Source organism: Camelus dromedarius, chromosome 9 (assembly GCF_036321535.1).
Source record: "Camelus dromedarius isolate mCamDro1 chromosome 9, mCamDro1.pat, whole genome shotgun sequence".
Lineage (NCBI taxonomy): Eukaryota > Metazoa > Chordata > Mammalia > Artiodactyla > Camelidae > Camelus > Camelus dromedarius.
The window spans coordinates 79,179,385-79,205,484 of record NC_087444.1 but is presented as its reverse complement, the minus strand read 5'-3'; the positions used below and the strand labels follow the sequence as shown (position 1 = coordinate 79,205,484).

At 48.7% G+C, this 26,100-nt stretch overlaps 1 protein-coding gene across 3 annotated transcripts; it reads right to left on the bottom strand.

Annotated features, from left to right (window-relative positions):
- Positions 1-354: 354 nt before the first annotated feature.
- LOC105084477 (zinc finger protein 264) lies at positions 355-25,808 on the bottom strand. 3 transcript variants are annotated; one of them, XM_031457300.2, is made up of 5 exons: positions 25,399-25,808; positions 23,703-23,829; positions 14,969-15,064; positions 13,028-13,171; positions 355-11,976 (listed from the first exon to the last, which is right to left on the bottom strand). In XM_031457300.2, exons 1-5 carry the CDS (start codon positions 25,426-25,428, stop codon positions 10,382-10,384), a joined length of 1,992 nt encoding a protein of 663 aa, XP_031313160.2. In that variant the 5' UTR covers positions 25,429-25,808; the 3' UTR covers positions 355-10,381. The 3 variants fall into 3 exon arrangements, with proteins under 3 accessions (XP_031313160.2, XP_064345952.1, XP_064345953.1); XM_064489882.1 differs by lacking the exon at positions 25,399-25,808 and adding an exon at positions 24,162-24,893; XM_064489883.1 differs by lacking the exons at positions 13,028-13,171; positions 25,399-25,808 and adding an exon at positions 24,162-24,894.
- Positions 25,809-26,100: the final 292 nt, after the last annotated feature.

The window sequence follows — 26,100 nt, the reverse complement described above, 5'->3', positions numbered from 1 at the left end:
GGGGTGCCCTGTGCAGTTGGCAAGCTCCAGAACCACGTGCACGCGCCCCTGGCCCCGGCGCGAACGCCGTGTACGACTCAGGCCACTGCCCGGGGCCTCCTCAGTCACTTACATACGGGAGGGTCACCGCGATGGAGCTCCTGAAATTTGTGCCTCTGGCTCCCAAAATCCCGTGCTTATGGGCCCTGCCCCAATTCGCCGGCCTCCCCCAGCCCAGGACCGCCCCGGGCATCTGGCGGTGGGGGTGACGTGCACGGCTGCGCCACCCTCCCCTCTCGTGCACAGGTTCTGCATCCAGGGATTCAACCAACCTTGGCTGGACCCTGTAATCAGTTCGCAATGTTGAGTCTCAAATGGTAAAATCAGTCCACATGTTTATTTGTTTGGCATATACAGAAATTCCAAAAACATTTAAAATGGAATTCTTTGTTTTTTAATGGAAGTACTGGGGATTGACCCCAGGACCTTGTGCATGCTAATGACGGCTTAAACCAGGGTCATGATGGGAGGTGGTTTATCACAAAGTACAAATAACAGAGTATCAGAGGATTAGTAATCAAAGAAAACGTGGATATGAGTGTTAAGGGTCAATAAGATGGATGGATTAATTCTATCCATACCCCACACTGCCTCCTGCAGGTGCTGGACACATTCCTGAGGATGCCATGGTGCATCTGTTACAGAAATGCCTTACTCCGTGTACATGCTCAGGCAGACATGGCTGTCTTGCTGTAACAGAGCCTGGGCCAAGGGCCTCGAGCTGGGGACAGGGGCAGTGTGTGGACATTGCAGTAAAGGGTTAACTAAGCAGGCTTCCGTTACTCCGGTTACTCCAATACTACACATTCCAAAGAAAGGACTGACCTTGGACCAGCTCCAGGAAGACGGCCTCTGAGTCCTTGGAGTATCTTGCCTGGTAAGGGTGATTTTTATGCTTCTGTCTGTAGGTCCCACTGTATCATGACCAGATAATTTACGCTAACAGTGTGACCCACGGAGCAGGGTGGGTTTTGTATGCCTGAGGCTACGCTCTATCTTTGCCTTCTGATCCATGGTCGGTCATGTAGGCACTGCATGCCTTAGTAAAGAAATCTGTGGACCCTGAAGCTTGGGTGAGTGCCCCTTGTTGGTGTCAACTGAATGTGCTGACACACATCTTTGCTGAAAATTTGAGTCCCCGTGCAGAGGGGACACTGGCAGCTTGTGCTTGGTCTCTCCTGGCCGTTACCCTACGTGCCTTTCCCTTTGCTGATCTTGGTCTGTGTCCTTTTGCTATAATAAAGCCATGAGTATCAGAGCTCTGGAGTCTATAGTGACTCAGAAGGCTTAAAATTTACAAACTTGGGGGTCACGGATGACCCTGGCCAGGGTGGTGCAGAGGGTGAGATTCTAGCAAAGCAGTTCAGAAGGTAAGGAGGTCTGGGAAGTGGAGAAAAGTAGAGTGAGCAGTAATGGCGACGTACAATTATTACAAGGAGAGGAAAACCGTCCCACAGGGGCTCCTCAGTTAAAGGCAGAGGGAGGAAAGGAGTGAGATGTAGGAAAGAGAGTGGTGCCTGGCCCTCAGGGCAACGTGTGAGGACAAGTCAGAGAGGGTGAGGGACAGAACTTGCAGGTGACAAGTAGGCTTTAGGCAGCTGAGATGACACACCAGGCACAGGTCAAGCAGACTCTACGGTGGGGAAAAGGGTGATGATTGCTGAAGTGACTCCAGGTTTCAAGGAGAGACAGTGAGGAGAGCACAGTTCAAATGCATGTGAAGATTTGTACCTAAAAGCAAGGACATGCAATGGAACCAGCAAGAGCAGTAACAAGCAGAGATGCTGAAAGATGCAGCAGCTACACCTAAAGGGGTGAGAGGCGAAATGGGCGTCCATCAACTGGAAGGTGATCAAAAAAAAAACAAATGTAGCGGGACTTGGCAGACAGCACAGAGAAAAAGGCACTTGTTCCTTCGAATCTCATAAAGTTGGAGAAATGATATAGGGAGACTATGACGTCGTGATTAACAAGCTTGTGGCTCCCAGTTAGTTGCACTTGGTCCAAGTGCTGGCTTTTGAGAAGGGCACCTGGAACAATCTTCATAAAAGCCAAACACCAGGGGGGATGACCGGGATCTTACTAACACCACGGCCCCTCGGTACCTGCTTTCCACACGCTCACCTGACACAGTTCTGCTGTGCCTGGCTCTCCACGCTGTTCCAACTTAAAAGATCACATCTGCCTGGGTGCACTCACACCGTTTTCCAGAAATGGCTGATCCGGTTTGCTAAATTCTTAGTATTTATCGTCCTAATGCTTTTGGTATTGTTTTAAAACATAGGACTTATTATGCTGACATGAGGCCAACAGATCAGACTGCCATTGAAGAGACAGTTACTTACAGTTCTGGGAGGGTGAGGGCCATGCCAGGCTTCACAGGGTCATGTGGGGAAGCATCAGAGTCGAGTCCGAGGCAAAACAACGGAGGGGGGCAACGTGGGCAAAGGCTGGAAGTTTCACTGGGAGGAACAGACAAGGTGAAGCAAGCAGGCTAAGCAGGTTTAGGATGAGCTAGTTTGGATAATTTCAGTGCAAGTCAGAGAGTAGGGACTGCCCTTAGTTGCCTGGTATCTAGGGAAGGGTCCTGAAGTGAGAACTCGACAGAGGCAGTGGTTGAGGGCTCTGGGGTCTGGAATGGTTGGTCTGCATGTGACAGGCACACTGCTGGGGAGTCCTGTGCCACCTGGAGGAATGAGCCAGCCCTAGGAGGAGCAGCTCTAGGGACCAGAGGTCCCACCTGTTAGAACTTCAGAATAAAAACACATGCTGTAACACGTGGATATCCAAAATAAAGTCACCCAGCAGATAAGAAGGAGGTCAGGAAGTACAAACAGGAAGTCAGACCACAGGGCCAACCACCCTGACATGGCTCTGAGGGAGGCGAAGCTGCCTGTGTACAATTCAGCAGAGACCATTTAATTGAGAGATGTGTAACAGACCTGTGAGCAAACAGATTACAGGCCTTTAACCCTCAAAACAAGGACGATGTCAATGAGCATTCCAGAGGCACTGCAGCATCCTGTGACGGGGACAGGAAAGGTGACCTGTGGGCCAGAGTGCGGGTCAAAGAGGGAGTGGCTCATACTCGCAGAGACCAGAGGTCCCCAGCATCATGTCTCTGGAGAGGACCTCCCAGCTGGAGCTGCCTGCTCACATGGATGCCTGACTGTGACCGAGCCTAGCCTGAAACAGTGCAGTCTTGAATTCAAGTTAGATGCACAAAATACGCACATATTCCTTCCTTCTCTCTCCACTGAAGACAGGCAAAGAGTTACCCATAGCCAGAACAAAGAGATGAGAAACTGTTGACTTACGTGCTACAGAAACACACAGCATGGATCTGGGCTTTACATCTTTATAAAGGGTCAACAGTGGGTATATCTGCAAGTCAGACCACTTGAAGCCATACATATTATATACACATATATATCTGTATATATATATACACACATCTACTCATATATTATACACACCTGGTATATACATGTTTATACACATATATGGCCCTAAGTGGTGTACACACACACATACACGTGTACATCAGTATCAGGAGGGCAAGGTCCTTCTTACCAGACCTCCTCTGTGCTTTGTCATCATTGAATTAAGTTCTGGCTAGTTGGTTAAGTTCTACATTGGCTTAGTGAGTTTTGTATTTGGTTACAATGCCTTCACCTCAAAGTTATGACTCTTAGTTTTTGTTGTAGGAAACTGTATTTGCTTAGTGTTCATTACAGAAATCTGAGTTAATCATTTAAGCCGCTATGAAGACCTAACACAGCAGGCCTGAGATTGCTATTCTTTGAGCTTGCGAGGTGCACCCTGGGCTGAGGTCTGGGACCTTAGATTTTGGGAGATTTCCCACCACCCCCAGAAATGAGTGGCTCAGTGTGCCCAAGTTTTTCCTGTAACCACGCAGCCTACACCGAACATCTGCCATCCTTCTGGTGGTCCAGAATTTGGTTTATGTGCTAGAAAGCGCATCCCCACCAAGAAACTCTGGGCACTGGGGCTCTAATGAGCTTCCGTAGTAGACATTTCAATCTACTGTCACAACTCCCCGATGGAGCTTAAATTAAGCACGTCCTGTGACCTCCCTGACACGGATTACTGCAGACTGTTCCTGGTTCCTCTGGACTTCAGTCCTTGTGCCTCTTCCCTTGGCTGAGTTTGCTTTGCTTCTTTTTGGTGTAAATAAATCATAGCCCTTGAGTGTAACAAAATGCTGAGCACTGTGAGTTTTCCTAGCAAACCACTGAAACTGGGGGTGACATGACAGAATCATTCATTAGGATTTCAATCTGGCCGTAAAAGCGTGTGTAGATTTTCTTCACGGGCAGCACATGTCCCGTACAGTGCCAACTATACACACAGCTTTGTATAAACACTAAGAGGGAGCCAAATACTATAATAAAAATACCCTGCTGTGTGTAGCCATTCACTAAAACACACATACTGTCTACTGAGAAAAAAAGAACCAAATGGAGCAGCGGCTGAAAATGAAAAATGAAAAATGGCTGTGAGGTGTCTAGCTTGGGCAACAAGGCAGGAGACAGCGGGAGTCACTGAGGATCAGGGCACCGTACACACAACACTGAAAACCACATCAGTCCTTGCCCACCTCCCCGCCACCACAAACCCTCTGCATTTTCTACAGTTACAATGGATTATGCAGCCATTAAAAAGACTGAGTTTGGTATATCTCACTCAATCTGAAGGGATGGCCAAGATGGGCTGTCAAATGAGAAAATTTACTTTGCAGACCAATGATCAAGGTCTGGTCTACTGTGAAGTGGTACACTCACCCACCCCATGAGGGACAACACAGGAAAGTGGTAAGTGCATAGATTCCACGGCCAGCTTACCGAACTCCAATCCTAATTCCCACACTTTTTTTCTTTTTTTTTAATTTTGAGGGGAGGTAATTAGGTTTTTATTTATTTATTTTAATGGAGGTGCTGGGGACTGAACCCAGGACCCCAAGCATGCTAAGCATGTGCTCTACCACTGACCTGTATCACCCCCTGCCCACCCTCTGCCCAATTCTCACACTAATTGACTGTGAAATCTTGGATAAATTCCTTCACCTTCCTTGTGCCTTAATTTTCTGATCTGTAAAACAGGGACAACATTACCTACCACACAGTTATCCCAAAGGTTAAAAGAGTTGATGTATGTAAAACAACGGCTATTCTACAGTAACACTGTATGTTTGTGTGTTGTTTTGGTTACAGGTTCATCGCCACACCACAGCCACGTGACACACACATACAGGCTGAGTACAAATACAGAGAAAGCGTGGAGGGATGACCAGTGATTCAAGGGACATGTGAGGCAGAAAGTACCTGGGGGTGAGACTAGAGACTTGAACACAGTTGACAGCTGAAGCAAAAATTACAACAAAATCCAGTATGGGAGTGGGGGTATACCTCAGCAGTAGAGCACGTGCTTAGCAGGCACGAGGTCCTGGGTTCAATCCCAGTACCTCCATTAAAAACAAATAAACCTAATTAACCCCCTCCAAAAAAAAAAACAAACCCCAATATGGCGCTCAGTGCGTAGATTATGATAGAAGGACATTTACAGGGAGATATTAACGACCACAAAGTGGAGGTAGAGAAGAAAGACAGAGGTCCTAAACAAGATGGGGAGTGGGGAGAATGTGTTAAACCACTAAGAGGAAGAATGATCCTGGAAGAGGAGTGACCCCCTCCCTCTACTGAGGCTGTAATAAGTCTTGGAGGATTAGGGAATTTTACACACAAATCTTCCCAGGAGAACACAACTCTGAGCGATTGTCAGGTCACCTGCACCTGTCAGATCTGTTCTCAGAAATACTTGTGGATGCCAGGCCTTCTATTCCTTCGGTAAATTTAGGATTTCTATCCCAACAGCAAGATAAACTACCAGAGAACAATGGACTACACAGGGTTGCCTGGTTTCTCAGAGTCCTTCTTTGGCATTATAAACTAGACAGAAATATAGAACATGTATCGAACCAAACGAAAACCAAACAACTGAAAAATTCAAAAACAAAAATGAAAGCTCACTGGGTGAGCTCAATAGCAGATATGAGAGAGGCAGGAATCAGTGAGCTCAAGGAGGCGTCAATGGAAATTAGTCAATGTGAGCAACAGAGGAAAACAGGCTGGGGGGAACAAAAAGATGGGAGCCTGAGAGTCCTGTGGAACAAGAACATGAGATCTACTATTCATGTTACTGGAGTCCCGGAAAGAGAGGACAAAGTGTGGGGCTGAAAAAATATTTGAAGAATTAGTATCTAAAAATGTCCCAAATTTGGCAAAGAGTATACACCACATGATTCAAAAAGCTGAGCAAACACCAGACAAGATAAACCCCTAAAATTCCATGCCAGGGCACCCTAATCAAACTTCTGAACATTACAATGAAAAACACTTTGGAAACTCTTGATGGGAAGGATGCATTACAGACAGGAGTACCAAGGGTAAAAGGGCAGGCTCCTCATCTGAAATCATGGTGGACAGAACAGACAGACATGCTTTCTCTTGTCCTAAAAGAACTATGGACCCCAAGTCTTATGTCCCATAAAAACATCCTTCAGGAATGAAGGGAAAAGAAAGACATTTTTAGATGAAGGAAAGAAAAAATGTTTGTCAACAGCAGACACACCTTAGAAAAAAGGCTACATGAAATTTGCCAAAAAGAAGGGAAATGTTACAAGAAGACCTGGATTAAAAAAAAGTTCAATTACAAAAAAAAAAAGACAACAACTTGGGACTTCAAGAATGGAGAAAGAACAACAGAAATGGTAAACGCAGAGGTAAACAGACTATGCTTCTTAACAATTTTGGGGAAAATCCTGGACAGCTGAGGTAAAAATTACAACATCCAATAATATGGTGCTCAGTGTATGATGAGAAAATACCTGGAACACTTATGAGCAGGGAATATCACAGAACCTAATGAAATGAAGGTTTCTATGTATCAAAGCACTAAAATGCTGGTATCAGTCTGTGATAAATTATGTATCTATAATACCTAGAGTAAAAAAAAAAGGACATATAATCAAAAACATCACAGATGTAGCAAGTGGAATTCTAAGAAACATTAAAGCAACCCACAGGAAGTGGGGGAAAAAACCTAAACAACAAAAAGAACCAGAAAACAAGAGGAACAGTATAAAGGGAACACACACAAAAAAACCAATTAGGGGGTAGAGGGTGAGCTCAGTGCACGCTCGGCACACATGAGGTCCTGGGTTCAATCCCCAGTCCTCCATTAAGGGGGGAAAAAACCCACTACCCACCCCCAAAACAAAAAACCCAATTAATAAAATGGTACACTTAAGCTCTAATGTGTCAATAATTATTTTAAATTTCAGTGATCTAAATGTACTAATTAAAAGAGAGAGAGTGGCAAAATGGATTAAAAAAGTGTGACCCAACCATATGCCGGTACAAGAAACTTACTTCAAATATAATGATATAGATAAGGTTGAAAATACAATTACTGAAAATTTAAACTGTGCAAACATTAATCAAAAAATACAGCAGTGACTATATTAGCATCAGATAAAGCATGCTTCAAAGGCAAGAAAGTGCACAGGGACAAAAAAGGGCCTTATATAACGATAAAAGGGTCAATACACCAAGATGACATAGCCATCCTCAACGCATGTGCACCAAACAAAAGAGCTTCGAAATACCTGAAGCAGAAACTTACAGAAGTTGTAAGGAATAGACAATTTCTCAATGACACTTCAAGACTTCATCACCCTCCCCACAACTGACAGAAATCACAGACGGAAGTCTGCAAGGATACAGAAAATCTCAGTGATACCAACAACCAAGAGGATTGGGTGGACGTTTACAGAAACTCCACCTGGTGACAGCAGAACACACACTCTTTTCCAGAAGCCTCACAGAACATTCAACGAGATATACCATATCCTGGGTCATACAACAAACTCTGACAAATTTAAACAGTCAGACCAAACAAACAAGAAATCAGTAACAGAAAGATACCAGGTAATTCTCCAAACACTAGGAAGTTAAGCAGTATACTTCTTAGTAATCCACGGGTGACAAGAAGTCTAAAGGAATCAAGGGATATTTAGGACTGAATAAACTATAATTAAAACTTGTAAAATAAAACTGGAACAGTGCTGTGAGGGAACTTTGTAATGCTTAAAGCTTACATTAGAAGAGAAAAAAAAATTTCAAATCAATAATCTCAGCACCCACCTCAAAAAATAAAAGAGGGAAATACAACCAAAGTAAAGCAGAAGATCGTATATCATAAAGATCAGCACAGGAATCCGTGAAATTAAAACCAGAAAGGTAATAGAGAAAAGGTAATAAAATGCTTCAAAATGATCAGTAAGACTGAGAAATGTCTAAAAAGATTGACAAAGATTAAAAAGAGAATTGATGTATTTCCAAAGTCAGGAATAAACTGTGCCATTAAAAAGATAACAAGGGGATATTTCCAACAAGTCTACAAACAAACTAGAAAATTTAGATGAAATGAAACATTTCCTTGAAAAGGACACCTATCCAATTTATCCAATATGAAACAGATACTCTAAATAGTTCCATACTTATCAAATAAAACAGTATGTTCTTAAAAAGTATCCAGAAAATCTCCAGGCCCAAATGGTCCACTGGAGAAGGCTATCAAACATTAAAACAATAATTAAAAACAATTACACACTGCCTTCCTACAAAATAGGAAAGAACAATCCTTCCCAACTCAACGTGGGAGGTCACTGTCACTTTGACACCAAAACCAGATCCTGACACCAGTTAAAAACAAGCAAGCAAACGAGACTGACACACCATCAATCAAGAGATTAGAAAAAAACTTCCTCAAAAAAATGCAATCAAATGAATGCTTTAATATATAATATAGATTTAAAAACCTTATACTCCACAAGCAAGTGAGGCTTATTCCAAGGAGGCAAGGCTATTTCAATATGCAAAACTCTATGTAATACATCGTATCAACAGGCTACAGAAGGAAAGTCAGATGATCACATCAACTGATGGGGGTACAGCGTTTGACAAAATCCAACACTCATGCATGGAAACAAAAATCTCAGCAAAGTAAGAACAGAGGGAAACTTTCTAGACTTGATAGGAAAACTCTATGGGGGAAAAAAACCTTACAATTAACACTGTACCTGATGAAACACTGACCGTTCCCTGCCTAGTATCAGGGAGCAGTAACTGATGCTCCTTCTCACTTCGTCTACTCAGCATCCTGCGGGAGGTCCTAGGTGGTGCAGCGAGAAATGGAAGTAACAGGTATCCAGGTAGAAAGGAAGAAGTAATTTCCATACACAAAGTACCAAGGATTCAATCCAAAGACATGGCTAGAAATAATAACTGAGTCCAGCCTAGAGTGCACGGCACCAACATGCCACCCCCGAAGTTACCTTTATGTACACTTCTAAAGACCATGGGGAAATGAAGGTTTAAAAAAAAAAATCGGTAAAATTTGCACATCACTTAAAAGCCCCCAGAACCTCGACCTAAACCCTAACAAAAAATGTACAGAACCTGTATTCAGCTGAAAACCGTAAAACGGTAATGAAATACCAAGATTTACTTAAATAAATGAAGTACCATGGCGCCACTTCTGACAAACTGCTCTACAAGTTTCAATTTCTATAAATATGTGAGCAAGACTTTTTGCATCTGAAAATTTATATGAAAAGTCAAAGGAACTAGGAAAGCTAAGTCAATTTAAACAGGAATAATAGGACTCACTTTACCCGATCTTAAGACTCACCATACAGCTCCAGCAATCAAGTAAACAGCGTGGATCAGTAAAAATCTGAACGTCTGGTGTTTAAAGTCACCAAAAGAACAGTTTGTTTTTTAAAAACAAGTCTTAAACAGTCTTAACTGGTGCAATAAAATGTGCCCATTCGTACATGTGTCCTTATCTACTTAAATACCTGCCCTTACCTGTCTAACTCTCCTGACACCGGACAGCAGTGAATGTATATACAAGACACGGAAAGGGTCAAGGTCCTCGGCCTCAGAAACATTCCCCTTACCCAAGTAAACCAAGGACTCCCTGACAAAGTGCTGCCAGCTTGACAGAGAAGTCTCAAAAGGAACTGTGTCTGCATTTCATTTTCTCCAAGTCTCCACCTCCTTTTTATAAAAATTCCTGAGATAACACTGCAGTGTAAGCTGAGGAGAAAAGTGTAGCTTGAGTTTTCCTTAGCGCCCAAGAAACACCGGTCTCTCCTGTGTGGATGGATTCCCACGTGCAGAATAAGGCTCTAGGCTGCGTTAATTTCTAAAAACGCATCTTAACGTGACTACTGACGTTTGCGTGACAGGTATTCTCACAGCGAAGGTACTTGGGTTTCTCTTTGGTATGAACGGTCAGATGTCGCTGGAGACGTTTTCTCCTGCAAAAGATTTTCCTCAGCGGTCACATTCAAGAAGTCTTTCCCTAACAGGAGCTCTCGGAGGGTGACTGAGGTCTGCCCACTTGTGAAGGGTCTCCCCACATCGGTCACGCTCACGGGGTTTCTCCCAGTATGAACCCTCTGATGCTGAGTGAGGGAGGAGCTGCGACTGAAGGCCTTTCCACACTCACTGCACTTATAAGGCTTCTCTCCGGTGTGGATGATGGCGTGGCGAATGAGGTTTGTGCTCCAGCAGAAGGACTTCCCACACTCCATGCATTCGTAGGGCTTCTCTCCACTGTGGATCCGCTGGTGCCTGGTGAGGCCGGACCTGCGGTTAAAGGCCTTCCCACACTCCGTGCACTCAAAGGGCTTCTCTCCAGTGTGGATGCTGAAGTGTCGAATGAGGTCTTTCCTGGTGCTAAAGGCTTTCCCACATTCTTTGCACTCAAAAGGCTTTTCTCCAGTGTGGGCCCTCTTATGCAGGATGAAAGTGGAGCAGTGGGTGAAGGCCCTTCCACATTCAGTGCACACAAAAGGTTTCTCCCCAGTGTGGATCCGCTGGTGCCTCTTGAGGTATGACCTGTGGTTGAAGGCCTTCCCGCACTCCAGGCACTCAAAGGGCTTCTCCCCCGTGTGGATGACGTAGTGGTGGATGAGGGCGGCGCTCTCACAGAAGGCCTTCCCACACTCACTGCACTCGTAGGGCTTCTCCCCTGTGTGGCTCTGCTGGTGCCACATGAGGTATGACCTGTGTTTGAAGACCTTGCCACATTCGAAGCACTCATACGGATTCTCACCACTGTGGATGATGTGATGTCGAAGGAATCCTGGCCTATGTCGGAAGACCTGCCCGCACTCTTTGCACACAAAGGATTTTTCCCCTGTGTGTCTTCTCTTATGTAAGACAAAATTAGAGCGGTGGGTGAAGGCCTTCCCACACTCACCGCACTTGTAGGGCTTCTCCCCACTGTGGATCCGCTGGTGCTGGGTGAGGTATGACCTGCGGTTGAAGGCCTTGCCGCACTCCGTGCACTCGTAGGGCCTCTCCCCCGTGTGGATCATGTGGTGCTGGAGGAGGTGTGTGCTCTTGCTGAATGTCTTCCCGCACTCTGTGCACTCGTAGGGCTTCACCCCAGAGTGAATCTTTTCATGCCCAGCAAGAAGGTGTTTCTTGTTAAAAATTTTCCCGCATTCATTGCATTTAAAGATATTTTCCTCTTCCTGAATGATGAGATCTCTACCTGCTCCACATGAGCCATGGGCAGGGACAGCACCTGCCGGGGGGACTGGCTCCTCCACAGTCCCTGAACACACGCCATCGGCTGTCCCAAAGCTGCCGTGCTTGGGGCTCATTCTCTGTGGCTCTCTCCCTGGCCCAAGGGGCCCCACAGTCCCATCCTGACTCTTGGTTTGGCCCAACGTGGAGTCCCCTGGGGCTCCATGAGTTAGTTCCTGGAATGAGGCTCCCTCAAACGGGGCTGGCTTACAGGTGGTAGGTTCTGCGGTCTTGGGTTTTCCACCATCACCTGAAAGAAATCCAATAAACAAGGCCCATCAGTAATACCGACACAAGAGAAACAAAAAAATCAGTGAAAAAAATAGAGGATGAGCCACTTTTTTTCTCTTGGACTGGCTGGCTCCCAACTCTTGGGAGTGTACTGTGTTTCACTTTTTTTTACTTCACTAACAAAAATCTTGTTTATATCACGCAAAAAAAAAAAAAAAGAGAGAGATGAAAATAGTGCCTGTGTCTGTTATGTTTCGCTACCTCTGAATCTCAGGATTGTAATTTCTTTCCTTCTTGGTCATTGGACTGTCGATACCTTAAAGGCAAGACCCTGTAGGAGAGTCTAGGTGAGGAGACAGAGGGTCTGGGTGGAGACACCACCACGATTTCACACTGGACATGGCTGGACAGAGCAATAATGCCTCTGTGCGTTGTTAGCTGCCTTTAAGTGAGGACGCCCCGTGTTGCTGTAAGAACACTAGGAAAGGGCATCTGATGCAGCCCTGACTGAAGACAGAAGTGCATGAAGCAAAGTGAACTGTCTCCAAAGAGAAGTATGGCCTTTGTCCCAGTTCTAAGGAAGTAACCTGTAAATCTCCAGAGTGACAGGTATGTCTTTGTTGTTCGTGGTGAGCCCCTAGGAACGTACACAATACTTTATGACAACAGATAACTCATTATGGGCCCCCAGACAGTTTATGCTAAAGAGATGACTTCAGGTCGGGGTAAGCTCTGGCCACACAGAAAGATCAACCATGTAATTAGAGAGCTGAAGCGGGGAGAGTATAGCTCAGTGGTAGAGTGTGTGCTTAGCATGCATGAGGTCCTGGGTTCAATCCCTAGTATCTCCAGTAAAAATAAGTAAATAAATCTAATTACACCCCAAAAAAAAACAAAAACAAAATAAACAGTTAAAACATTTAAAAAAAAAAAAAAAGGAAGTTGAGGCTTTGAATGACGAGTTTTTGGCTGGACCTCTGGAACGGGGAGGAGGGCTAGACGCAGAGTCCGTGTATAATGACCCAACCAGTCATGCTTCCTTAATGAAGGCTCAATAAAAATCTGGATACCGAAGCTCTGGTGAGTTTCCTGGGGTGGCAACACTCCAGGCACATACTGCCACACATCGACTCCTGGAGGTAACAAGTTGCTGAAGACATGGAACCTTCGTGTTTGGAACATCTCTGGCCCCTCTTCTAATTTGTATCCTTTGTCTGTAACAAACATGATTTGTGAGTAACAGGTTTTAGGGAGTTTTTGAGTCTTCCTAGCAAATCATCAAACCTGAGGGTAGACTGGGAAGCCCCATGACTTGTAGCTGCGGCAGAGGCCCTGGGCAGACGTGGTGATCTTGGAGGCCTGTGTGCTTCACCCCGAGTTTGGCTAACTATGTGCGGTAGGAGGCTGGGGAGGCCTCCTGGCACCACAGGAGCTGCCACAGAGAGAAAATGGGGAGCACACTATGGCCTTAGGAGGCAGAATGTACAGGGGCACAGCAGACCACAAGGATGGCGGTGATGAGAGCCAGGGGCAGGTGGGAGGGAAGGGAAGCTGAATCCCATGGTCTTGACACGGGTCACCGTGAGGACTCACAGGATGGGGCTCACAGGGCAGCAGTGAGCAGGATCGGACAGCTATTTTGGGTCTGGTATGCCTGAACATACTGGCAAAACACACATGACCTAGATGGAGAAATTGATACTTTCCTTACGGCATTAAAGAGGAGCTGTATAAGCGAAGAATTTAACGTGGGGAGAAGTGAAATCGGAGAAAGGTGGTCAAGTCGTGGAAACGTTCAGTTTCAACCTGAGGGAGCACTGCGGGTGACTGGAGCTACCACCGCTAAGCGCCGTGGGGAGCGTGAGCCTAAGACCCCCAGCACAAGGAAACAACTTCCCCTTCTGTCTCTCCTCCCTCACGTTGTGCTGTATCTGCATGGGGAGACGGACGGTAGGTGAGCCTGCAATGGGATCACTTCACAGTATGTGTGAATCAAACCATCATGCTGCGGGGAGGGATAAATTAGGAGTTTGGGATTAACATATACGAACTAGATAACCAACAAGGGCCTGCTGCAGAGCACAGGGAGCTACAGTCAGCATCTGGTAATAACCTGTAATGGAAAAGAATCTGAAAAAGATTTGTATGTATAACTGAATCATGTGGCTGTACCCAACATTCTAAGTCAACCACACCTCTATGAAAAACACACACAGAACATCATGCTGTATGCCTTACTTATGCAGTGATATGCATCAACTGTTTCTCAATATAACGCGGGAAAACGGAATTTAATAATATAAAATCAACAATTCTACCCAAACAAATGTATAAATTCAATACAACTCACGGAAAAGCTGTATTAAGCAGTTTTATGCTTTAACGTATTATGTGGTGACACCTCCAAGAGCCAGCGGCAGAGAAACCATTACTAGCGTTTCGCGGAGCCAACCGAGGTCAGACTACACTCCTCCGCCACCCCCGCGGCTCTCCTGGGACCCACGGCTCAACCGCAGCCCCGCACACACAGTGTGGCCAAGTGTCCACCTCTGGCCAGCGGAGCAGGAGGGGAGCTCGTGTTGGTGGGAATCGATGTGACAGCCTCCCTTCCTCTCTCTGTCCTCCTCTCCCAGCAGAGGGACAGCGGGACAGGCCTGGCCCTGACCCTGGTGTGAGTCGGGAAGCCAGCTGCCATACGCCAGGCACAGAGATGCTAGAGCCTGTCTGACACGGCCGCCCGCTTCACCTTGACCAAACTCACAAAGACATGAGCCTGTTATCTACCCCAGGGCCACAGGGCTGGTGACTGGTACCCAGGCTTGAAGCCCAAGCAGCTGGAGCCCAAGACACATCTCAGCTCACACACCTCTCTCCTCCAAGAGGACAGGGACCTAGAGGCAAAGGGCTCCACGGCTTCCACACCACGCAGGGGCCACAACAAGACGCTCCCCCAGGGCGCCTGGGCCAGCGGCCTCCCCTGGGGCTCCCGCCAGCCCGCACCCAGCTCCTACCTCGACAGGGGCTCTGGGAGCAGTCCTTCCTCCCCGTCCACAGCTCCTGCCCATGCTCCAGCTGGCAGATCAGCTCAGGCCTGGGAACGGGACACCCTGTATGTGGAGAAAGGAAGAAGACACTAGGATTGTGTGGAAAGAGGGAAGAACAACTCTGAGTCTAGTCTGGGACTTCAGGATGTGGACAAGACCTCAGGACGGAGCTGCTCCCATGCATGGAAATCCTGGCCTGTGACCTGGAGGGCAAAAACACCACTGTTGGGACCCAAAGACTTCAGACGGCAGTGCTGGCTGTACAGACAGCGCCTGTTCCCTTGGCCTCCATCACACAAAATTTCAACTCTTCAGTGGTAGCCATGAGACCCAGAGGGTATGACCCCCTCCTTCTGGAAGGTGTTTCCTAGTTAACCCAAGTGAGTCTTAACCACCTGTGCGTTGAAACCTCCTGGGATGTCTGGTTCATGTCCAAGGGAAGCCAAACCTCCGCAGGTGAGGCCTGGATAGCAATACATTTAAAAACCGCCCCAGATGATTCTGGCATCAAGGGAGGACTGGAAACCCTGGTCTCCAGCAACCTGCAGGGGACCACACCAGCCCTCCGGAGGAGAAAGCTCTACTCCAGGCCGGCTGAATGAGGGCATCTGCTGGTGCTGCAGTTCTGGGACACCTGTCAGGTAACCTGTCCAAGGCCCGAGACCCTGACGAAGCGAAGGAGCAGACAATGGGACCGGCACCCACCAACCTGGGAGCCAGACCCACCTCTGAGCTTCTTACTGGTGAGGTAATAAATTTCCTCCAGGGTGCAAACTGAGCTGGCCTGCCACATGCAGCCAAACACTGATGCAAGGGAAAGACAAAAGGACCGGTAGGGAAGTCACTGGCTGAGGCACCAGGACCTGAAGATGGCTCCTCTGGCGGAATCTGAACCCCAGCCCAGGACTCATCAGTTGTCACCAGACAAATGTTCACTCCTGTCTGGGACGTGCCCAGACAGGGATCAGTGACAGGGCAGCGGAAAGGGAAGGAGACTTTTCCTTCACCTGTCAGTAGTAACGCTCCCTATGACCTCAGGGCCTTTGCACGTGCTGTTCCTTCTACCTGGAAGGCTGTTCTCTCCCCACCTTGCTCCTTCTAACTCACTCTCTTGGGCCTCAGTTCAAATGTCACTCCCTGAGGAGACCCTGCTGAACAGTGGCTGGGTCCAGGTGCTTAACCCAGCTACCACATCACTATTTAATCTTAACGTAAGTGGTAAATTAGTATTTATGGACGTAACCACATCCCGGGGACTGTGCCAAGGATTTAAATGCTTTACGTTGTTTAAAATGGAAATAAACTCATGGGATAATTTAAAGAACTCATATATTTAAAATACTGACTCTTTTCATTCAAAACAAGGAATCTTCATTGATCTAAGACTCTTTTTGATCCCAAGCTGAGTTCTGAAGAGTGCTCCTTCTGCAGTTTAAAGGTGCGACAGTCTAGGTCTGCAAGGGCTGTGATTCCTTGCTGCCACCTTACCTGGGAAGAGACTGACCTCGTTAGTCTGTCTCTCTGTGGTCAACACACCAAGTTCCTGGGCTGCTGACCCCAGGGTAAACTAGGGCAACTGGGTACTGCACAAGACTGAGGCTCCCCCACAGCCAGCTGGGACGCCAGTGTGATCAGCGGAGCCAAGCACGCGGAGGGAAGTCAGTGGTGGGTGCTCAACTGAGCTACCCTCCCTCCCCACCCGCGAGAGGATGCTGCCCTTTCAGAGGGCACACCTGGTCAGAGTCCAGGCACTGGTCCCTTGTGCAGGGATCCAGCTGGCACAGGGCACCCTCCTTGCACACACCACTGAATAAAAGAGGCTTAAACTGCTTCAAGGGCAAACCGCGCCACTGCTGCTGCTGTACTGCTGTGGCGATCTGCCCCCGCCCCACAGGGGAGAAGAGATTCCATCCTTGGAGACTGGTGCTTCAGTAGATAATGGGGGAAAAAAAACAGGGAGTATTGTCCTTGCTCCTCTCTGAGACCCCCGAGGACGTCTCTCAACTCGTCCCAGACTGTACGCCCGGCCGACGGCTCAGGCACTCCCGAGCGCCCCTGCAGCCAGCAGCCCAGAGCCTCCTCTGAAGATCCAACTGCCACAGGCGGGCTGCTGCCACCACTGCTGTCCTGATGTGTAAGCCCCAGCCCCTCCCTAGAAGGGGAGACTGCCACTCACAACAGTCGCCAGTTGGGAAGGCTAGGAGCCAATCAGGTAAACACCCAAATACAAGCAAAAAAAATGGTCGGGACAGAGAGGTAACCAAAAAAAGTAGTGGTAATAGTAGTAATAATAGTAGTACTGGTAGTAATAATAAAAAGAGGAAGGAAAAGACAAGAGGGGAGGAGGAGGACAGGGAGAACTATGCTGTGGACCAGGGCATCCCAGGGAAAGGCTGCAGCCCCTCCACCCCAGGCCCCTCCACCCTTGCCCTCTTGGCAGCAAGAGACAAAACAGAAAAAAACCCCAGGGCTTTAAATGGCTAAAAGCCCAAAAAGGAAAAAAAAAAAGGGGGGGGGGGACAGGGTACTTTAAACCTTCTGTACCAAGCAAACGCCAAGTCTAGAAAACATAATACTAGTGCTAGCCTATTTACTGATTTAAAAACAGTAACAAAAAATAAACCCCTAGATACAGGGAGAGAGAATAAAAGGTTTAACTAAGAAACACAATATATAAATAAATTACAATGCTGTCTGTAATTTGACCCAATCAGAAATTCAAAATTTGTATACTAAAAATTCATACAATTTATATAGCAAATTATTATATATAGTAGTTATATATGGCATAACAAAATTAATATTTTTTTAAAATTATATAACCAAAACAAACAGGGCACTGGTTTGTCTGATTACAACACAGGTTCTAAATTTTCTTTAGAATTCGCTACACTGCACCACAAAACTTCATGAGAATATGTAAATGAATATATGTATGTATTGCATGACTGGGACATTGTGCTGCATACCAGAAACTGACACACTGTAACTGACTGCACTTCAATCAAAAAAAACCAAAACAAACTTCATGACTTAATACTGGGCCTCAAATCACAGCTATATCTGGGGACCCCACTAAACTGAAACACTGTACCCCCCAGTCTCAAAAATTAACTAACGTTAAGACAGGGGAAAATAGGTAGGTCTTACTTTACTGTAGCCTTGCCTAAATTTCCCAGTCATAGTACCCACTGCCCTAAAATACCCTATATTGGGCATAGATGCTGACACAACACAGAATGAAAATAAACTCTGGCACTGACAAACTGACTTGATGAAATGGGACCCCGCAGATCTGAGTTAAAATGATACACCCAATCTAAGTTGAAGAAGGGCCTTCAGGGAGTAAACCTTATTACGTAAGACCAATTAATAAAGGGGTGACGACCCCCAGTGCTTCTCCATTTGACAGCTCAACTACGCCTGTTTTTAAACCTGAAAAAACACAGGACACCTCATGGTGGGCTCCTGCAATCTTAATGCATCCACTAGGGTCCCTGTTTCAGACTGAACTGTGTCCCCTTAAACCGGGTATGTTAAAACCTAATCCCCAAGGCGATCCTATCTGGAGACGGGGCCTTTAAGGGGGTAGTTAAGGTTAAATGAGACTACGGGGTGAGGCCCTGATCCCACCCCTGATCCGGCAGGACTGGTATCCCAAGAGGGAGACAAGGCCTCTCCCAGCAGAGGATGGGTCAGGTAAGGACACAGCCAGAAGGCGGCCAGCAAGGATCCTCACCAGGAACTCAGCTGGGACGTCCAGCCCCCAGAACTGTGTGAAAATAAGGCTGTTGTTGAAGCCACACAGTCATGGCAGCCTGAGCGGACTAACACCATCCACACACCCAGTATTATCAGAACCCAGCAGTTACTCTGCACTCACAGACTTACCTAGTGTGTTCTGCTGGGTGTTTATTTCATCAGCCTGTCAGCCACGGTTTGCCTTTGCTCTGAGGGAAACAGGACCCCTTTCCCAGGCTACCTGTGGGCCGCTCAACAGCTCGCAGACCGCACATCCTCAGCAGACCAGCTCTCAGCGGCACCCACCCCACTTCCCTCCAGGAGCACAGGCGACGTTACACGGGTGACCACCTCGTCTAAGGAGATTCAACTGCACACTCACAATGGACAGGAAGCCCACCATCTTTAGTCCTCTGGGGACTAGTTTAAGTACACTGCTATTTAGTACTATTTGGGCCTGGTGGCCACATACTCCTCATGTTTAAATTTTACTTAATCTCACTGATGCTGAGTCTCACTCATCAGCCACCTTAAATGGCGCTCCCTCCAACAGAGGCTCCAAAGTCTGTTCAAAATACTGTTAAACCACCAGTCCTGTTAGTGCCCTCAGAAATTTTTTCCCTAGAGGCTTTCACCTCTTCTCACGCCTCCTGGAGCTTCTGACTCACCTACCGTGGCCACAAGATGCCCAATGGCTTCTGACGTAACCAGCTGTCCCCCTGGCCTGGCGCTACACACTAGGCTCTCCTGACGACGGCGGCTCTTGCTGACCCGAGCCTGTGACCTCACACCCAGCCGCCCATCATACTGTGGGCCATGGAAACAGCACATCACAAGCTCAGGCGGCTCCTGAGGCCTCCAGACAGGATGGAACCCAGCCTGGGCCCTGACATATCCACTTGTGGGAGGCGGCTACTCCTGTCCCCAGTCCCCTGCCAGACGCCACGGTGCCGGAGGTCACCACTGACACCGCCTGCCTACCTGGGGAGCCCCTTGGGATCAAGTGAACAACTGGGGGAGTTCGTGGATTCTGTTATCCAACGGCTGTATGGGAGCTCAGTAGAATGTCGCAGCTTTCCATCCCTCAGCCAGAAAGTCCAATTAAAAATAATGGGTCCTGAGAAACACCACGTGACCTAATTCAGGGGGGAGAGGTGCTGGAGATTGAGTTCAACCACCGATTGCCAATGATTTCATCAATCATGTCTACGTAATGAGGTTTCCATAAAAAGCCCGAACTAGAGCAGTTCAGAGATTTTCCAGGCTGGTGAATCCATCAAGGTGCGGGAGGGTGGCAAGCCTGAGGAGGGCCTGGGGCTTGTGGACACTCCCCTTCATACACTGCCCCATGCACCTCTTCCACTTGGCTGTTCCTGAGTTGTATCCTTTATGATAAACAGGTAACAGTAAGTAAGATGTTTCTCTGAGTTCTGCAAGCAAATTACTGAACCTGAGGAGGGGGCTGTGGGACTCTCCAGTTTACATCTGGCCGGTCAGGACAGGTTGTGAGGCCCTGTTGGCACCTAAAGTGGATGGGTGGGAGGGGCTGTCTTATGGGACCGAACCCCTAACCTGTGGAGCCTAGGTAGTTAGTATCAGAATTGCCTGGTTGGAAAAATCCACATACTTGCTATCATAAGTGTTGTTAATAAACAAAAAAGTTTTTTCTTTTACAAACAAATACCACACATGCACGCACATGTATATGTATAAAACCATACTTTTGGCACACTTGGTAACTCCTGTAAGATACTGTCAGACCCCCACCAAGTTTCAGGTCAGTTTTCTTGGCTAACGTTACATAAATGGGAAACTTAGTTACGGCCTGCCTGCAAGGGCTTCTTACATCCCTACTTACATTCCTCCTTTTCACTCTTACAGTAAAATGCTTTTCTAGAGCTCTTCAGGGGAACTTACACCACACCTCCTAAAACCATCCACTATCATCAGCCCAAAGTTTCCTTAATGTGATGTAGAATGTCAGAGGATCAATTATTTGATCATTAAAAAATTTTGGTTATCTTACAACGTTTGGACATCTTGGAGGGGCCTCATCCCTCCAAGCTAGTTCTTAACATGACTGCTTGTCTTTGAGCTGACCTTCTGAGTGCAAACCAATCCAAAGCCACACCCCGCCCACCGCATTTTACCCTCACACACCAGGCAGCATCCCCCTGCCCTAACTCAAGCAGATTCAGGTTCCGGACAAGTAGGGACACCCTTAATGCCCCAGGGCCTGCTGGAAATATTCAAACTAGCCAATCCTACACTGTTTCCCCTGCCCCATGTTTCCGTGGAAAACACAACAGAGGCTGTGATTTCCCCACCATCCTGCTTTTCCTCCTGACCAACGCTGGTGTTTCAAGTAGCCCTGGGAGACATGGGGTGTCCCCTCCTCCTGAGAGCTGTAACAAAGCCTTCTTTCAGTGGCATTAATCTCTCTGTCATCTACCAGTAAGTCATCTCTACAAACTGAAATCCCGCAGGCACAGATTAAACAGTGGGGACGCTGTGAGAATTTCAGTGAGTGGAGTGTGAACAGTGCCGAAGAGTCCTGACACAAGGGCAGTGCCCAGGGGACCTGCACTGTGACAGCTTTAACTGCTCCTTTAAAGTGACCCATGGTACAGCACATGCTTTGCATGCATAAGGTCCTGGGTTCAATCCCTGGTACCTCCATCAAGAAAAGCAAAAAATAAAGTAAAATAAACATAAAATAAAATCTTTTCCTTAGATTTCTTCAAAAAGGGAGTCCTGGGGGAAGGGTACAGCTCAGTGGTGGAGCGTGTGCTTAACATGCATGAGGTCCTGGGTTCAGTCCTCAGTCCCTCCATTAAAAAAAGGGGAGTGAGGGGGATCCTGCAGTGCTCTGGTAAGTAGGAAACCCAGCGCCAGTTCCCTTGACGGTGGGTCACCATGAAAAAAAATGCAGAAGTGAAATCCAAACAGTGTTATCAAGCCCTAGAGAGCTCAGCGGCCTGCTGCTCAGTGCAGCTAGCCTGAGGCTACCGCCTCTGCTGAAAAGGGGGTGGGGGTGGAGGATGGAGGAAGAGAAGGTATGAGCACTAAATCCAGGCTTTCCATCAAAAACATTCAGGAAGCAAGAAAAAAAATGATGGAGTGGTTACATCAGGGTGTCCAGCTACTGAAGTGTCTCTGCACTCCCTGAAACAGGGTTTCTAGACCTTGCTTTAATTATTTAGGCCAAGATAATTACTTGTTGGGAGGGTGGGAAGGAGCCTGTCCTGTGAATTATAAGGACGTCTAGTTCAATGTCCCCACCAACTAGAAGTTAGTAGCATCCACACCCCACTGTAATAACCAAAACTATCAGAGACGTTGCTAAGTGCCCCCTGGGGACAACATCATCCTTGGATGAGAACCACGGGCTTAGAATATAAAAAGGGTGATGGGAAAACACAAGTGTGATGGTGGGGAGGGGCCTCCAAGAGATTTCATGGTCAGAACACAGCTGGCGAGCAGGCGATGACCGCGCTGAGAAGCCGAAAGGCCCACGAACACTCACCAGGCAGAGAACAGCAAGTGCAGAGGCCCAAAGCAAGTGAGTCAGGCGTGTGCGTGGGGAACAGCGAGACCCCAGCACGCGCAGCAGAGTGAGCTCGGGGAAAGCAGGGAAGGTGAGTGAGGAGGTCGGCAGGGCCAGGTAGGAAACTTCTACTTAAAAACCTTTCTTATGAGATACCTGAGTATGCCACCCCCTTCCCTAACTTGGTTTAATCTCAGCGACACACATTCCAGTTCTCTAAACATGGGCGTGTCTCCCCCACGCCCGGGATTTACAGCCCTCCCCTCCCTCAGACTGACAGGGCTAAGGCGATGGTCCTCAAGCTGCTGTTTCTCAACCCTGGCCTCCTGCCACTGCGGCCGGCTCACCCTCTGTGGAGCGGGCGCCTTGTCCTCTGCAGGGCGCTGAGAGCACCTCTGGACCCCACCACTAGATGTCGGCCCCACCCGCACCCCAGATGTGACCACCAGTCCTGGCTGCAGATGCTGCCAAGTGTCTCCTTGGACACAAAACCCCCAGGTGCTGAGAAGCACGACTCTGACTTCTCTCTCTTGTACGAGCAGAGGGTCCTGGCCCTGCACTTTGGGCACAAGAGACAACTGTGAAGGCAAAGGAGAACCAAAAAGCCCCACAACCGAGATCCTGGTGTTCAGAACAATACCTGCCGCACTGAAGGCACAGGCCTCCTGGAGGCCCGCCTGCCTCCCCCTCTTCTTGGGAGAACATCCCATCACTCACAGCCCTGCTAACCTGGTGGCGGGGGACACTCAAGCCAACCTGTCTCCTGCAGTCAGCTCCCTCTCTGGAGAGTGAAATAAAAACCTCAGATGGAGGCCAGTCTGTGCTGGGCACTGGGGTTAGAGGCTCAGGGAAGTGTGGGTGGAATGGAATGGGTGGCCATTCCTGCCTCAGGGACACCCCTGCAGGGCCCAGCAGCAGAGGAAGAAAGAGAAATCATCTAAATATGCAAAGAAGTAGAAACAAGGCCTCTGGGGGCCACAGAGAGCAGGGACTGCGGTGGCCACGCCTGTCACAAACTTGCTGAGGCACAAAAGCCATTCTGAAGACAGAGAGGTGAGCAAAGTCAGAGGGAAAAGCCAGGACGAGAGACCCAGAAGCCAGGGCACAATCCTGGTGGCTCCCGGTTCTGGTATCAGTCCCTCATGCGGCCCGACTAGAAATTCTGCCTTTGGGTCCTGCAGAGCACCCCCATTACCTTCCACCACTTTCTGGGAGCCAGAGGGAGTTATGTTTCTTGTCCAAAGAGACACAGGGATAGCAGGCAGGAAAGAGATGAATCTTGAAAATGACTGAAGCTGTGGGGAGAGGGAAAGAGAGCTCTGGAGGCCTTCTTGACCAGCCAAGATGGAGCCAGAGGGTGCTCCTGATAAGGAGGTGGCCGGTCCTCTGCATGGCACAGTGGGGAGGACTTACCCAGAGACACCAGGAGCCTGCAGTTTTCCAGCATCACCTCCTGGTACAGGATCCTCTGAGCTGGGTCCAGCTGCCCCCACTCCTCCTGGGTGAAAGTCACGGCCACATCCTCGAAAGTCACAGACACCTGTCAAACAGAGGTAGCAGCATTGGCCTTGTGGCTGATGAATGGGATCAGAGCTCGTTGCTGCATCTCTGGCAATGTGCAGAGAGATCAAGACCCTAATCACTGAGCACCTCCTGAGGGCTAAGCTCTAGGCTGGGCTGAAGGGAAGGTGGACAATGTTTTGGACACGATACAGTAGCATAAGAGAAATCCCCTAGGAGGAAGCCATCGGAAAGTCACACAAGACAATGGAAATGAGGTGTGGGCTGTGAGATGCGGACAGCAGATTCGAGGACGTCACAGGAATGAGTAAATGACAGTAACAGTATCAATAATGGCGACAACAGCAGTACCTGAGCCTCCCTGGTCCCGCTAGCTGCCTGCCCCATGCTCAGGGCTTCACATCCTGGTTAAAGCGCCTAAAAGTCCCCAGTTCTTTAGTCAGTCTCCTGTGGTCTGCATCCAAACTCTTGAAACCCGACTCTCGTCAGCTGTGTTACCTGGGAGACATCACTTCATTTCTCTGAGCCTTGGTTTCTGGATCAATACAATAATAGTTCCCACTTCCCCAGTAACAGTTGTGAGACTTAGAAATTATTCAACGTTCGGTGTGCTTTGGGACTTTCATTAATTCTTCTACAGCCCTTGAGATAAACATCTCGTTACTTCCCAGCCAGTCAGGGGCCTGAGGCTTAAGGAGCTCCACCAGTTCACCCAGTCTTGTATCTTACAAACCAGAAACAAGACTCCACAAAAAAGCTTACTCCAGTACAGCACATACTAGAGTAACCCGACACTCCTCCATCATCAGTGAGTGCTGAGAAACCAGGCTGTGCAGCATTTACACCAATTTTTGGAGTTCAAGCCACTTCGTCGCGCCTGAAAATGTTTCTGTGAACACGGACAGATGGGCAGAACCTTCATCACCGACGTCACAGAAGAGACACCTGAAGGGGTGGAGCTATGGGTAACGATGGCAGGGCCTGGGCCAGCACACACTCCTTGCTGGGATTCCCCTCCGTCTCCCAGACTCCCTAGGAGATTCCACAAGGAACCATCAGCTTCTTCCTTCCTGAGCAGGAACGGCACTTACCGCCATGCCAGGAATACTTCAGGACCAGGGAGCACAAACGGCTAAGGATAACGCTGGTTTTGGCCACGCGAATAAGAGCCTTTGGCCACAATGTCCCTGCTGAGGGTGAGTGAAACATTCGGCAAAAGACCACAGGATCTCTCCCTCCCAAGACACGTCTTGGCATCTAGCAGGAACTCTGGCAAGCGCACAGGACCCCGTGGGCCTCCTTAAACAACCGAGGTACCGTGCCTTTGTCCATGCACTTATCTCGGCCCGGAAAGCCCTGTCCGCCCCCCTGCCCCGTGCCCGAAGATGGTGGGGCAGGGTGCACCTGCAGCACACGGTGGGGCTGGGATTTACTGTGATGGGAGTCCTGACACCTGTGAGGACTGAGGACAAATTAAGCGGCAAACCAACTCCACGTGCCAGAGCCCACGACCGCCCCGGCTCCCAGCCCCTTCCGGGACCGTCTCCGCCCTCGAGCAGAAGCAATTCCGAGATCACCGTCCCCTCACCTGTGTCCGGTGGATCGGCGCCGCCGCCATGATGGGGCCCTGTGGGTCCGCCAGGCCGGGCGAGGCGAGCACCCGGGCGGCCTGCTGACCCTCCTCTCTGCTCTGGCTTGGCTGGGCGACCTCGGCCGACTGCCGCCCTCCGAGAAAAAGGCGCGCCGGTCCCGGGCGCCGCCCTTGGGAACTGCGGGGGTGAAGGGCGGGTGCTGAGGGCCCGGAGAGGCCGCGGCCCGGCGGGCGACCAGGCCACACGCCCGCTTAGGAAGTCACGGCCAGTTCAAAGGTACGAGGGGGAGCCCCATCCTCCTGCCCTGCTCCGCCCCCGCGAAAGGCCTGAGTAGCGGCGCGGGCCCACCCCTCAGCCCTCAGCCCCTCAAGAGAGGCAGCGAACCACAGAGGCAAATGGCGTCCGCTGTGACCAAACTGGAAGTCCCGCCCACGTACGTGCGCCCGCAGGAAACGCCCCTACGCGAGACCGTCATTGGCCAGCGCCAGCCTCAGACGCAGGAGGCATGGCCTCTGGGTAATGTAGTCTTCCCTGGACCCACGGCGGAGGAGCGCCTTAATCTGGTGGTCTACCTTTGGGTAAAAGCCACTAGATGCCCAGACCTGCCTCGTTACAGTGGGCTCAACTGGGGAGGACCAAGAGTGTCCACGCTGTGCCCTGGGGAAACTGAGGCTTGGGATGCAGGAACATTGGCCCAG